This window comes from Psammomys obesus, unplaced genomic scaffold (assembly GCF_907164565.1).
Source record: "Psammomys obesus unplaced genomic scaffold, mPsaObe1.curated_primary_1811, whole genome shotgun sequence".
NCBI lineage: Eukaryota > Metazoa > Chordata > Mammalia > Rodentia > Muridae > Psammomys > Psammomys obesus.
The window spans coordinates 13,544,933-13,557,635 of record NW_026596057.1 but is presented as its reverse complement, the minus strand read 5'-3'; the positions used below and the strand labels follow the sequence as shown (position 1 = coordinate 13,557,635).

The window sequence follows — 12,703 nt, the reverse complement described above, 5'->3', positions numbered from 1 at the left end:
AAGGAAAGGAAAGGAAAGGAAAGGAAAGGAAAGGAAAGGAAAGGAAAAAAGGAAAAAAAAAGGGGGGGGGGAAGGCCTCCACAGGAAGGCTGAGAACCACTGCCTTAAGGCATCAAGGGCAGTCAGATTCATGGAAATAGGGTGGAGTTGTGACTGCCAGGAATGAGGAACAGAGGGGAATGAGGAACAGAGGGAAACGAGGAGTGGTCTAATAGCTAGAGTTTCACTTTTAAGAGAAAAATGTCCTGGAGATCTGTTTCTGTCCCTTGCCACTCTGATTCAGGGTCTTCAGCCTCACAGTATGCTTATGCACCCTGATTTAAATGACTAGCTTTGTAGCACATTTTAAAATCAGGTAGTACAATGACTCCTGCTTTGAAGTTTTTGCTTAGGACTACCTTGCTGCTTTAGAGTTTTATTTTGCTGCTGCTATTCGACATACATTTTTCATTCCATATGCATTTTAGTGTGGTTTTCCTCTTCCCTGGGGAGGACTGTTGCCCACCAGCCCATGAGGGCAGGAGGAGCAGAAGGCGAGACTTTTAGTAACATGGGTATTTTTTAACATATTCTTCTTATCTATGAACATATGGGATGTATTTCCATATCTTTGTGCTCTCTTTAATTTCCTTCATTGGTGTTCTATGGTTTCACTTACTTTTTATAGCACCTGAATATGGGATTGCTATTTTGATCTGGTATGGGGGGAGGGGGGGCAACGTTGCTGTTCATGTATCCTGAAGCTGTTGAATTTATTAGCTCTATCAGTTTTGTGGTGGAATCCTTAGCGTGTTCCATATATAGGCTCATGTCACCTGTAATCAGTGACAATTGAGTTCCTCCCTTTCTAATCTAAATGCATTTTATTTCCTTCTCTTACTTAATTCTCTCTGTGTGTATCTCTGTCTCTCTGTCTCTCTCTGTCTCTCTCAAGACAGGATTTCTTTGTGTAGCCTGCAGACCAGGCTGGGCTGAAACTCACAGAGATCTGCTTGCCTTTGCCTCCTTCAGTGCTGGGATTATAGGCATGCACCACCTTGATACTCTAACTAGGCCTTGTGGTATTATTTGGGTGGAAGTAGACATCACTGTTTGTTACAGGTCTTAGAAAAACCTCAACTGTTCCTCCAATATAGTATTCTCCATATGATGCTAACATTTGGCCTTATTATATATAGCCTCTATTATTTAAGTATATCCCTTCTGTTTTTATCATGAAGGGGTATTGAATTTTATCAAATGCTTTTTCTGCATATACTGAGATGATTACAAAGTTTTGCTCTTCATTCAGTTGAAGTGGTATTTTGTAAAGGTTTATTTGTGCATGTTAAGCCATCTTTGCCTTTCTGAGCTAAATTGTACTTAAACATGTTAAATCACTTGTTGTATGTAGCCCAGGCAAGCCTTGAACTTCTGGGCTCAATCAATCTTTCTATCTTACTTTCCCAAGGGTCTATACGTATATGTAAATGAATCTGAAACTGAGGAATAGCCTTAAACACAGTGGCATATGAGACAACTTCTTGAACACAACACCAATCATGCAGGCACTAAGATCAACAATTAATAAATGAAACCTTATGACACTTTAAAGCTTCTGTAAGTCAAACCAGTCATGGTGGTACACCTTTAATCCCAGCACTTGGAAGGCAGAGGCAATGAATCTGTGAGTTCCAGGTCAGCCTGGTCTACAAAGTGAGTCCAGGACAGCCAGGGATACACAGAGAAACCCTATCTCAAAAAAAAAAAACCAAAAAAGAAAAAGCTTCTGTAAGGCAAAGGACAATAGACAAAACAGCAGCCTTTAACAATTCACAGTTGACAGAGGGCTGATATATACAATATAAAAAGAACTCAAGAAAACAGACAACAAACCAAACAATGCAATTAAAAATGGAGTATGGAATAACAAGAAACCCAGAATTGCTAAAACAATCCTCTACAATAAAAGATCTTCTGGAGGTATCTCCATCCCTGATCTCAAGCTGTACTATAGAGCAACAATACTAAAAACTGCATGGTACTGGCATAGAAACCAACTGGTGGATCAATGGAATCAAATAGAAGACCCTGAAATAAACCCACATACTTATGGACACCTGATTTTTGACAAAGATGCCAAACCATACAACTTGATAGGCCTTGGGCTGGTTGATATCCATGAGAGGTCTGTCCTTTTCTGAAGAGAAATGGAGGAGGAGTGGATGGGGAAGGGGAGGGGCAGATGGGAGAGGATTGAGAAGGAACTGCAGTCTGGATGTTAAACAAACAAACTAATATTTTTTTAATGTGCTGTTGTTCATATTGACAGCATTCAGGTGAGGATTTTTACATGTATGTTCATCAAGGATATGGATCTATAGCTTTCTTTTTGTTTGTTTCCTGCGTTGCACATCAGAATAAGGGTGGCCTCACAGAATGAGTTTGAAAGAATGACATCCTCTTTAATATGCTGAAATAATTTCATAGAAAATTAATAGTAAATATTTGATAGACATCTGCAGTAAGCCATCTGGTACTAGGATGTGTCCAGTCTCCACCTGCAGGTACGAAGGGGGGGGGTTCTGGTCATGTTTGTGTGTATACATGGGGGCCAGAGGCTGACACTGGGCACCCTCCTCAACTGTTCTCCACTTATGTATTTCACAGGGTCTTTTATTAAGTCTGGAGCTCACACGTTGGTTAGACAGATTGGCCAGCAAAACTCTGGGATCCTCTGGCCTCCAGCTTTGGGATTAAAAGCACACGACCACACCTAGCTTTCTAACACTGGTGCTGGCCTTATGGGCTCAGGTGTTCATGCAATGCAGGAAGCACTGAGCTAGCTCCCCAGCCTTTATGCTTTCTTAATGGAAAAAGATTCATCAACCGTTTTCCATAAAATACCTAATCTGAAGAATGTAGACATAATGTACTTTTTGGGTCCCTTTCATTTCCTACTATTAGCTTACTTAAGGGCTAATAGTTAAACATGTTTCTTGAGAGCATGTCATCTAACAAGCACGAGTTACAGGGGAAGAGGTAATACAGATACAGGGAAATAGCATGAAAAATAATTAAAGCATCTCAACAACTATAAAGTAAACAAAGGGAACAGCTAACTGCCAGAGATATCACAAAAGCTCCATGAAGGTAAATAATGGCTGTAATCTTGTAGGTATCTCCCAGAAAGGAATAGATTTCTAATAACATTTCTGGGCACTTAGTGATGATAACACTCGTTCCTCCCCAGAACACTTTCAGAAGGTTCTTGGTTCCATTAGTAGTTAGCAGAGCTCCGCCTTAGCCACTCCCTTAAAAGACAGTGTCTAGGCCAGAGTGTGAAAGCTAGCTGACATACATTCAATAAGCTGGCGAGGAAATTAGCATTTTAAAACAATTCCTGGTTTCTGACTAGGGTTAAAAAGTATTCAAATATCCATAAAAAATAAGAAAGAGACAGATACATTGACATATAACCACAAGTGGGACTAGGACCTGGACTGAAAGAAACTAACTGAAAACCCACAGGTAGATTTGGTGATCACCTCCCTCACCCTGGGTTTCCTGGCATGATGGCAGGCAGCTAATCATCTATTGCCCCCATCATACACACCCTTCATGTGCACAAAATTAAAGATTTCTCTTTATAAATAGGACACAGAGATCTTATATTTAATAAAAAGGTCAAGCCATGAAGAAGCTATGGCAATGATAATCACTCAGTAACAGAGAACCACACCATACAAAGCCAAACTAGAAGGCTATTCCAAAGCAATGACTGATGACTCCAATTTCCTATTTTACAAAATAACTCAACAAAGAAATATGAGGATTGGGCTGGTGAGAGAGCTCAATGGTTCCAAAGGAACCAGGTTCAATTCCCATATGGCAACTGACAAACATATGTAACTCCTATTCCAGGGGTTCATATGCCCTCTTCTGGCCTCCGCAGTCCCTGCAAACATGTGGTACACAGACATACATCCAAGCAAAACAAATTGGAACTTGAAAATGCAATCAACGGAATGGAAGAAAATGTTTGCAATTCACATGCCTGAGAAGTGATTTTACCTAGAACAAAAGAACTCTTACAACTTAATGATAAAAGGAACACACACACACACACACACACACACACACACACACACACACTCAGCAGGCACTTTCCCAAAGAAGGTGGACAGACAGCTAAGAACCTCACAAAAACATCTGTTATTACAAATCAAGACCATGACGAAACAGTATTTCACACCTGCTGTAATGGTGAGACGGCCACAGTAGCACCAAGGAAGCAGAAACATCAGAGCCTCAAAACTGCTTTTGAGAAACATAAATGTGTGTCCACTTGTTTTCAGAAAGCTAAACATAGAGCTGCCAAATTGCCAGGACTTCCCTCCAAAATATATGAAAACAGAAAAGAAAGACAAACCCAAATGTGTATCAATAGCTGAAACCATCTACAAAACAAGATGTCTCCATACAATGCGTCTGGCCCCTTCTCTGGCCATAAAATGGTGGAAGGCCAGCCTTGGTGGCCAATAACTGCCAGCCGGGCACTTGAGAGGCGGAGGCACGAAGGCTGCAAGTTTGGTGTGCACAGTGCTCTCAGGACAGTCAGGGCTACATAGGCAGAGCCTGCCTCCACATAAGGGGGGAGGGGATAAAAGACTGATACATGCTGTAAAGTAGATAACCTCTAAACACATCATGATGCTATGGAAAGAAACATGAAAAGGCACAAAGCACGCTTCTCTTTCATATGAAAAGCCCAAATGGAAGTGTATGGGACAGAAAGTGGCTTTAGGACTAGGTATGGATGAGGGAATAAGGAGGAAGAACTGAAGGAGGCGGGATTCAGGAGTGCTAGTAAAGTGTCGGAAATACTGTGAACTTGACTGTGGAAGTGGGTGAACATGCCTGTGTATGCTGTAGTCACATTTTAAACCCGTGGCCCTTGTTATATATGAAACTATATTTCAGCAAGATGACACTCAACGCTTTATTTTGCTTGATCTTTAAAACTATGAGTTTGTACTTATATGTTAGATTTTAATTTCTAATGAACTCTTTGAATTGTGGTATTCAACAGTGTAATTACTGTTAAGGTTCTTTACACTGCCAAGAAATCTCATTTTCCTTGTTTTGCTTACCATTGTCACCATTTATTCTTATTTCATATTCTTTGTAAAGGTTGCCTGTGGCTTTTATTATTTCTTCCATGTATTGGTACTCTGATGGCAACATCCCATCTGCATTCTTATGGCGACTAAATACCCCAAATGCAACATTTGTCCAGCTTTCCTGTAAGCGTTTGATCATCTTGAGATGGTCATATTTGGATACCAGAGCATTCCCTGTAAACTGCTCTTTCTGCTCACTCATCAACTAGAAAATGAAGTAGAGAGGAGAACAGTACATTACTAATCGACATCTGTCCCGAGCCACCACCCTCCATGGTTCTCAGTCATTCTAGAGATTCATGGGTTATTTAATTGTTTGTACCCTTTTGTAAGAATTTTGGGTTAGACACACTCAAGCTAAAACTCTCATTCTGCCGTTTGCCATCCACAGATAATTCACTTAGCTATCTTCCTAGGCTTCAGTTTTGGAATGTGTGAGATCATAAAACCTCCATCATGAGCTATCAGAAAGAAAAAGATAATGTATGAATCGCATTTTCAGACTTAATAAACTAAATAAGAATTATTATTATTCCTAATAAATTACTTTTCAGTTTTAGCTATACATGTCAAAACTGCCAAATAAAAGCAATCACTAAAATTTACTATCTATAGAAAGGTAGACACCCTCAGTCCTAAGATTATTATGATCAAGTCTTTCCAGAAGAAGAGGAAATGGAGAGGCCCGGTGGTGTGCACCCGGAGACCCAGCACCAGGAGGCCGGGGGGGGGGGGGGGGGGGGGGGGGGGGCAGGGGAAGGAACTCCAAAGTGTTCTTGGCTACATCATAAGTCCAAGATCAGAATGGGCAACTTGAGACCTAGTCTCAAAAGCACACATACACAATTTCCTGGGCTCTGTATGATATTTCATTAGGTATGAATTTTATATTTCTTCTTAAATTAATTGGATGTCATTATACATTTTCCTATGTCCCACTACTATAACATAATAGCAGAGAGAAAGAGAGAGAGAGAGAGAGAAAGTGTGTGTGTGTGTGTGTGTGTGTGTGTGTGTGTGTGTGTGTAAGGCTTGAACTGGGGCCTTGCATGTGTTACGCTCAGTGGTACTATAACATATCCCTGGCCCTTATAATAGTGACTTAATTAATAAAATTTATTTCAAAGCTTGAAACTTAAAAAAATCCAAATAATGTATGGAAGTGTAATATATATGGCACATACACAATAAAGATTGGCCTTAAAAATGGAGTTAATCCTGAAACATGAATGAACCTTGAAGGCAATGTGCTGAGGGAAATAAGCCATTCATAGGTGAACAAACACTAGAATCATCAAATTCACAGTAGGCTAACGCTCATCAGGGGCTGAGGAAAAGCAAACACTGGGAGCTACTGTTTAATGAGCAGCATTTTAGTTGGAAAGCATACAGCAGTATGAATGTACTCCATGCCACTAACAAGCACACATAAATGGCTAAGGCAGTAAGTTTTATGTTATATTTTCCCATGATTTATAAAAATGTAATTAACTTTAAAAGTCTAATTTGTCCTTTATACAAAAGCTATATATAAGGGGGCAGAACCAATACCTAAAATGGGAATTCAGCTAGGAATCAAAGCCACTCTCATCATGCAGCCTGACTTCATTTAACCAACAAAGCTGGAACAGAACTGACACATATTTAAACATATTTTACAGGTCCCAGCGGTCTTGCTGGATTTTTCCTTTTCATTTTTTCTGTCATTCACAAACCTTGATATGCCATTTTAAAGGATGAAGTATGGCTCAGCTGTGGAGGAAGCCATCACACTTGCCACCAGCAGTCGTATTACCAGACTGTTTTGAGAAAGTCTTACCTTGTGAAACTCCTTGAACTCTATGAAAACTGCTTTGAAAGGATTTGCCTTATTAGGGATTACAATATCTTTTCCGCTAGGGTAAAAAAAAAAAGAGCAAGAAAGGTCTCAGAACAAGGGATACACAAAGAAAATCATGAGTCCCCACACAAACAGCAACATTACTTTTTACCTCTGCCATCTTTCAGCATGGCCTCCAGGCCCAGCCTCTCCTCATGGGCATTTTACTTCAAATTCATAATTAGAAATAACAAATTCTAGTCCTAGCTAACCAAGTTGTACAGGGCTTGAAGCCTTCAGAGTATCTCTTTAAAGAGTGAGCTCTCATTTTGAGAACTCAAGACTAAGGTGTTCATACGAATTTCTGCTGAATACGACTGACAAATAACATGAACAGACAGGAAGCCTAACAATAACTAAGACAACAGTAGGTAAGGAGCCTTAACTTTTCTTTTGTTTCTGTGTACAAGAAGAAAGCTGTTTTATTTGTATTGTTTTATATTGTTACTTATTATTTGTTTAATGTTTTGGTTTTTGTTTGTTTTGTTTTCAAGACAGGGTTTCTCTGTGTAAATCTGGCTATCCTGGAACTTGCTCTGTAGACTAGACTGGTCTCCTTCTGGGAGATCTGCCTGCCTCTGCCTCCCAAGTGCTGGGATTAAAGGTTTGTACCATCACTACCTGACTATTGAATTTTTTAAACAACAAAAAAAATTTTTTGAAGCTTGAAGATAATTTTATTACAGTTTGAAAGAAAAACAACTGAGCAAGTAAGCAGAAAACCCCAACAGCTGCTTACAGGAGGAAGATGAAGAAGAGAAGAAAAAGTTTTAGGAACGTGGCATGGAGATTATCAAACAGTTCTAGAAATGGGGCGCAGGGGACAAGACAGTATCTTCAGAAGAACAGTGACAAGGTCCAGTGCCAGGAAAAGTATGCTTAAGCTTTTGATTAGTAATGAAAAGAGAGAGAGAATTGAGGAAAAAAATTGAGTTTTAAAATCGGAACTCAGAAAAGCAGGCATGCTTAGCAATGAAGACCTACAAGTGACTGCTTAAAGACTATTTATTAAAAGAAAAACAGGGTCTCACGAAGTAGCCCAGGATGGCCTTGAACTCATGATCTTTTACCTCTACTTCATGAGGCCTTACAGGTGAAAATCATCATAGCTAGCCTATAAAAGTTATTCTTGGTTGTTTTTTGTTTATTTGCTTGTTTGTTTGTTTAAATTGGAAAGTTTATTTGTTCAGTACACCAAATATGATGCAAACACTGCGATAAAGTTATTCTTAAAAAGTTCCTGAAGAACAAAGACAATGACACCTGGGCTCCCTCACTGTTGGCTCCTCGAAGCCACTAGGACATACACCAGCTTTGGCTTTCAGAATCTTCACCTCTAGTAAGTCTTCTAGGGTTGTGAAAAACTGAACCCACAACATTAACTTTGAAATAGAAATGTGTTTTCAATGATTCTCTTCGACAATGCACTCATGGGAATGGTGCAGGCCTTCTATCCTCAGCTGAACCTCTCTAGAAACTCCATCCCAAGATGCTCCAGGAGATTCCAGAGTGACTCCATATGCAGTCACACAGAGGTTAACTATCACTCTTCTGCACTGCTTTTGGGCTAGAATTCGAGTGCCAGGAAACAGGCAGTGATTGAGTCATGTGTGAGATGGGAGCAGAGAGCCTCTAGTCCCGGTCTGCATCTAAAGTAGAAGTTCCCACTAACCTTCTCTCTGTAGAAATGATTTCACTGCCCAGACTCAACGGAATTACTTTACTGCTGGTTCCTTCCCCCTTCAGACTGCTCTAGGATAGGGAAATAGTCAGTGGGGGAAAAGCACCAACACACACGCCTGATGACCATTGGGTCCCCAGAGCTCACATAAAACCTGGAAGTATTAGCAAAAACTGTCTGTAATCTCAGCTTGCCTGTGAGTAATGGAGACAGGAGATTATCCAGAAGCTTTTGGGCTTACATGGTATAGACCCTATGTCAAACGAGGCAGAAAGACAGGAATGTCTGAAGATTGTCCTCTGAATTTTTCAGGCATGTATGTGAGTGGCACACATATACATGTACACACACACACACACACACACACACACACACACAAACTTGCTGCTCTTCCAAAGGACCCAAGTGAGACAGCTCACAACTGCCTAGAACTCCATCTCCAAGGGATCCAACCCTTGGATCTTCTGGCTTCTTTGGGCACATACACATACATGCACATCACTCACATACTGTGTGAACACAGAGACACACACATACATACACTCAAATAAAAATAAAATGTAAAAGATCAGGCCTTGGTGGCAGTAGCACACGCCTTTAATCCCAGCACTCTGGAGGCCCAGGCAGCTGAATCCTCTGTGAGTTTGAGGTCAGCCTGTCCTACAGAGCAAGTTACAGGACATCCAGGGCTACACAGAAAAACCCTGTCTCAAAAAACCAAAAAAAAAAGAAAAAAGAAGCAAGGAGGAAGGAAGGAAGGAAGGAAGGAAGGAAGGAAGGAAGGAAGGAAGGAAGAGGAGGGAGGGAGGGAGGAAGGAAGGAAGGAGGGGAGGAAGGAAGAAGGAAGAAAGGAAGGAAGGAAGGAAGGAAGGAAGGAAGGAAGGAAGGAAGGAAGGAAGGAAGGAAGGGAGGAAGGAAGGGTCAAAGAGTTGGAGTTGAAAGAAGGCAGCAGCAGTGTGGCAGGGTGTCAGGACTGCTGGGTGTTTAGCACTAGAAAGCCTCTGAGTTTAAGGCCCAGATGCTTTGAAGAACAGCACTTTGAGCCAATAACGGGTGTTCTCACCTCCCCACACGCAGTGTTAGGGTAATTAACGATGTGGTTGGCTGAGTTAACAGACATATGTAACGAAGTCAGAAAAGCAGACTCTTGCAGACTCACACGTTATTTTTGAAGAATTGCTGCCACTTGAGAATCCCAGCTTTCACAGTTTGGGATATATCTGTAATAGTCTTCTCTGTGGCTTCCACATCCTGCTTAAACCTATGCACAAACCTTTTCCATTGTTCTGTCAACTTCTGCAGTGTTTCAAGGTCTCCAGTGTCCTGAAATGCAGAGAATCAAAGTATTTGTTTATTCATATAAACAAACATTGATTGGCATGTACCAGACCTGTATTAATATCAAATTACTAGAATAATTCACAGGAAGTAGACCAAAAGGTTGAAAAGATATTTTTCTTTCAAAATACCACCACTGACACTATGGTAATGGGTTTTCCATGGTACACATTATTAGGGACAAGAATTTTTTTCTTTGCAACAGGAACCTAGTTTTCCCACAGATTTTTGCAGGGGCAGAATGACACACTGGCAAAGACAAGAATTGGGAAGCCAGGCAGAACCAAATGTGAATTCTAGACAGTGACACTATTTAATCTAAAGTTCATTTTTATTATCCAAAAAATAAAGGCCCTAATATATATCTCAGAGGATTATGTTAACAGTGAGATGACAGAGCTGGAGAAATGACTCAGGAGTTAAGAACGCTTTCTAATCTTGCAGGGGTGGGTCTGGAGTTCTGTTCCCAGCATCCATCTCTGGGGACTCACAACTGCCTGTGACTGCAGTTCCAAGGGATCTGATGACCTCTTCTGGCCCGAGGGCACCTGCACACACATGGCACATATAAACTCACATAGGCACACATACGTGCACATACATTTAAAAATAAATATTTAAAATAAAGTCAAATGGAAGGTGTTCCTTCCTCAGAGTCCTTCCTGCTCTCCAGCAGTCTTTCTCACATTTGCTTAATAAATCCACTTGATGGGCGCAGAAGGGAGGAGGTTCATGACCGGCGTGGTTTGACTTGGTGAAAATGCAGGAAGTGCCAGTTCATTTTATCCCTTGGGGGAATCAATAAATTTTCTCCTAAAATCGTTTCAGAAAGTATCAGTAGTATCTCCTTTTCTCCTCCCTCTCATCGTGTACCTTTGCCTCTTCTTCCTCCTCTCTTTCTCTGTAGCCCAGGCTTGCCTTGAACTTGTGACCCTCCTGCTTCAGCCTCCTGCATTCCAAGGTTACAGGCATAAACAGCATGCTCAAGCACGCCTTTTACTTTTATTTTAGCTTAAGCACTAACAAATGAGTAACTCTCTGAAACTCTGGAGTATTATTAGATGTACTGCTTCAATTACAATGGAAGACAATGTAACTAAGAGTTATTTCTTCCCTTATATATTTTTTCATTCTTCCCACAATAAAGCATTAAGTATAGAACTGTACTCAATTTAGCAAAGCCAAGACTATGTCTTCAACACATAACACTTATAGTCATTTTCCCCTTGACTTAGGTAAACTGGGATTTACCTTAGTTGACAGCATTATATTGAAATGCTTAGCATATTTATTCCAGCCTTTTTCATTGAGGAAGAGTTTTTTAGCCATTATGACTCTATTTCTTTCAATTACCTATAAATAAAAAAAAAGTACTATAATCAGGAACCTAAAAGTTTTTAAACACCATTATTTACTTGTAATGTTTTTACATATCAATTTTTATTGTCATTACTTCATCAAAATTTCTTTACTAACTGAGTAATTTGAACCACAAATAAACACATTTCTAAAACAGTTGAACTGGAAGCACAATTCAAGTTGTATTCAAATTACAATTCAAGACTTCTGGGTAAGATGGAAGAGCATAAGCTGCCAACCAGAGAAAGAGATTTCAGACCACGCTGAACACTGGGCAAGCGTCAGCACCTCCCAAGGATGACGACAGGATACCTGAAAGTTGTTGTGAGAAAGAAAGACAATCCATGGAAAAGCAGCCAATGGCCCAGGAGGTGACGTGTGACAACCTGACTTCAAAAACCCAGAACCCAGGCACAGCTGGCGAACAGGATGCAGGAAAGTCCCTGGAAGCTTTCAGGCTAGCCATCCTATTGCTTAAATGTGTGTGTGTGTATGTGTGGAGAGAGAGAGAGGGGGGTGAAGTGGAGAACCAAAGGCCTCTGACCTCCACTCAAGCACAGTAACATGCATGCTGTCTCTCTGCCTCTCTCTCTCTCTCTCCCATCTCTCTTTGTCTCTCTGTGTGTCTCTCTGTCTCTCTGCCTCTCTCTCTCACACACACATACATACAAATAAAGAAAATTTAAAAAAAAAAAAAAAAGAAGAAGAAGCCGTGCTGAACACCGTTGCCAATGCACCCTACCCAAACAGGACTCACCCAAAAGCTGAAGTAGCTGGCTGAGGAAGAGCAGCCGCCCTACCCACAGCACTCATTCAGTGAACAGAAGCCTGCTGCAGGCTTTGGTGAGTCAGTGTTCCTCTGGCAGACACATCTGCAGAGGACAGGAATCCCATCCTCTCTCTATGTGACTCAGGAAACAGGTCCTGGGTACCTTTGTAAGACCTCCTGTATGAAAATAGGCTATTTTGGGATATCTTCCTTGGTAGCTCTCTAGCTTACCACTTCATAAAATTTTATACATTATTACCAGTGTGGGGGGGGTGTAAGGGGTGTGGGAGGGGTGCACGTGCAGGTCTGAAAATGACTTGAGTTACTTCTTCCCATCTTTATATGGGCTGTGTAGATTGAATTGAGGGTCATCAGGCTTCTGTGCCAATCACTTCCCTTCATTTTCCCATCCCTCCTGCACCTCCACCTTATCTATTGACACAGGCCTCTCACTGGACCTGAGACTCACTGATTGGCTAGACTAGCTAGCCGGCATGCTCTGTCTGCCTCAGCCC

At 41.0% G+C, this 12,703-nt stretch overlaps 1 protein-coding gene across 1 annotated transcript in view; it reads right to left on the bottom strand.

Annotated features, from left to right (window-relative positions):
* Window positions 1–12,703, bottom strand: part of Axdnd1 (axonemal dynein light chain domain containing 1) — a gene marked incomplete at its 3' end in the record, with an annotated part of 105,477 nt that overhangs the window by 56,213 nt on the left and 36,561 nt on the right. The window contains exons 12-15 of the mRNA XM_055624393.1: window positions 11,312–11,413; window positions 9,882–10,045; window positions 6,982–7,057; window positions 5,133–5,367 (exon numbers count right to left, since the gene is read on the bottom strand). Of these exons, the coding sequence (XP_055480368.1) occupies window positions 5,133–5,367; window positions 6,982–7,057; window positions 9,882–10,045; window positions 11,312–11,413 (577 nt within the window). The remainder of the gene's footprint in view (window positions 1–5,132; window positions 5,368–6,981; window positions 7,058–9,881; window positions 10,046–11,311; window positions 11,414–12,703) is intronic.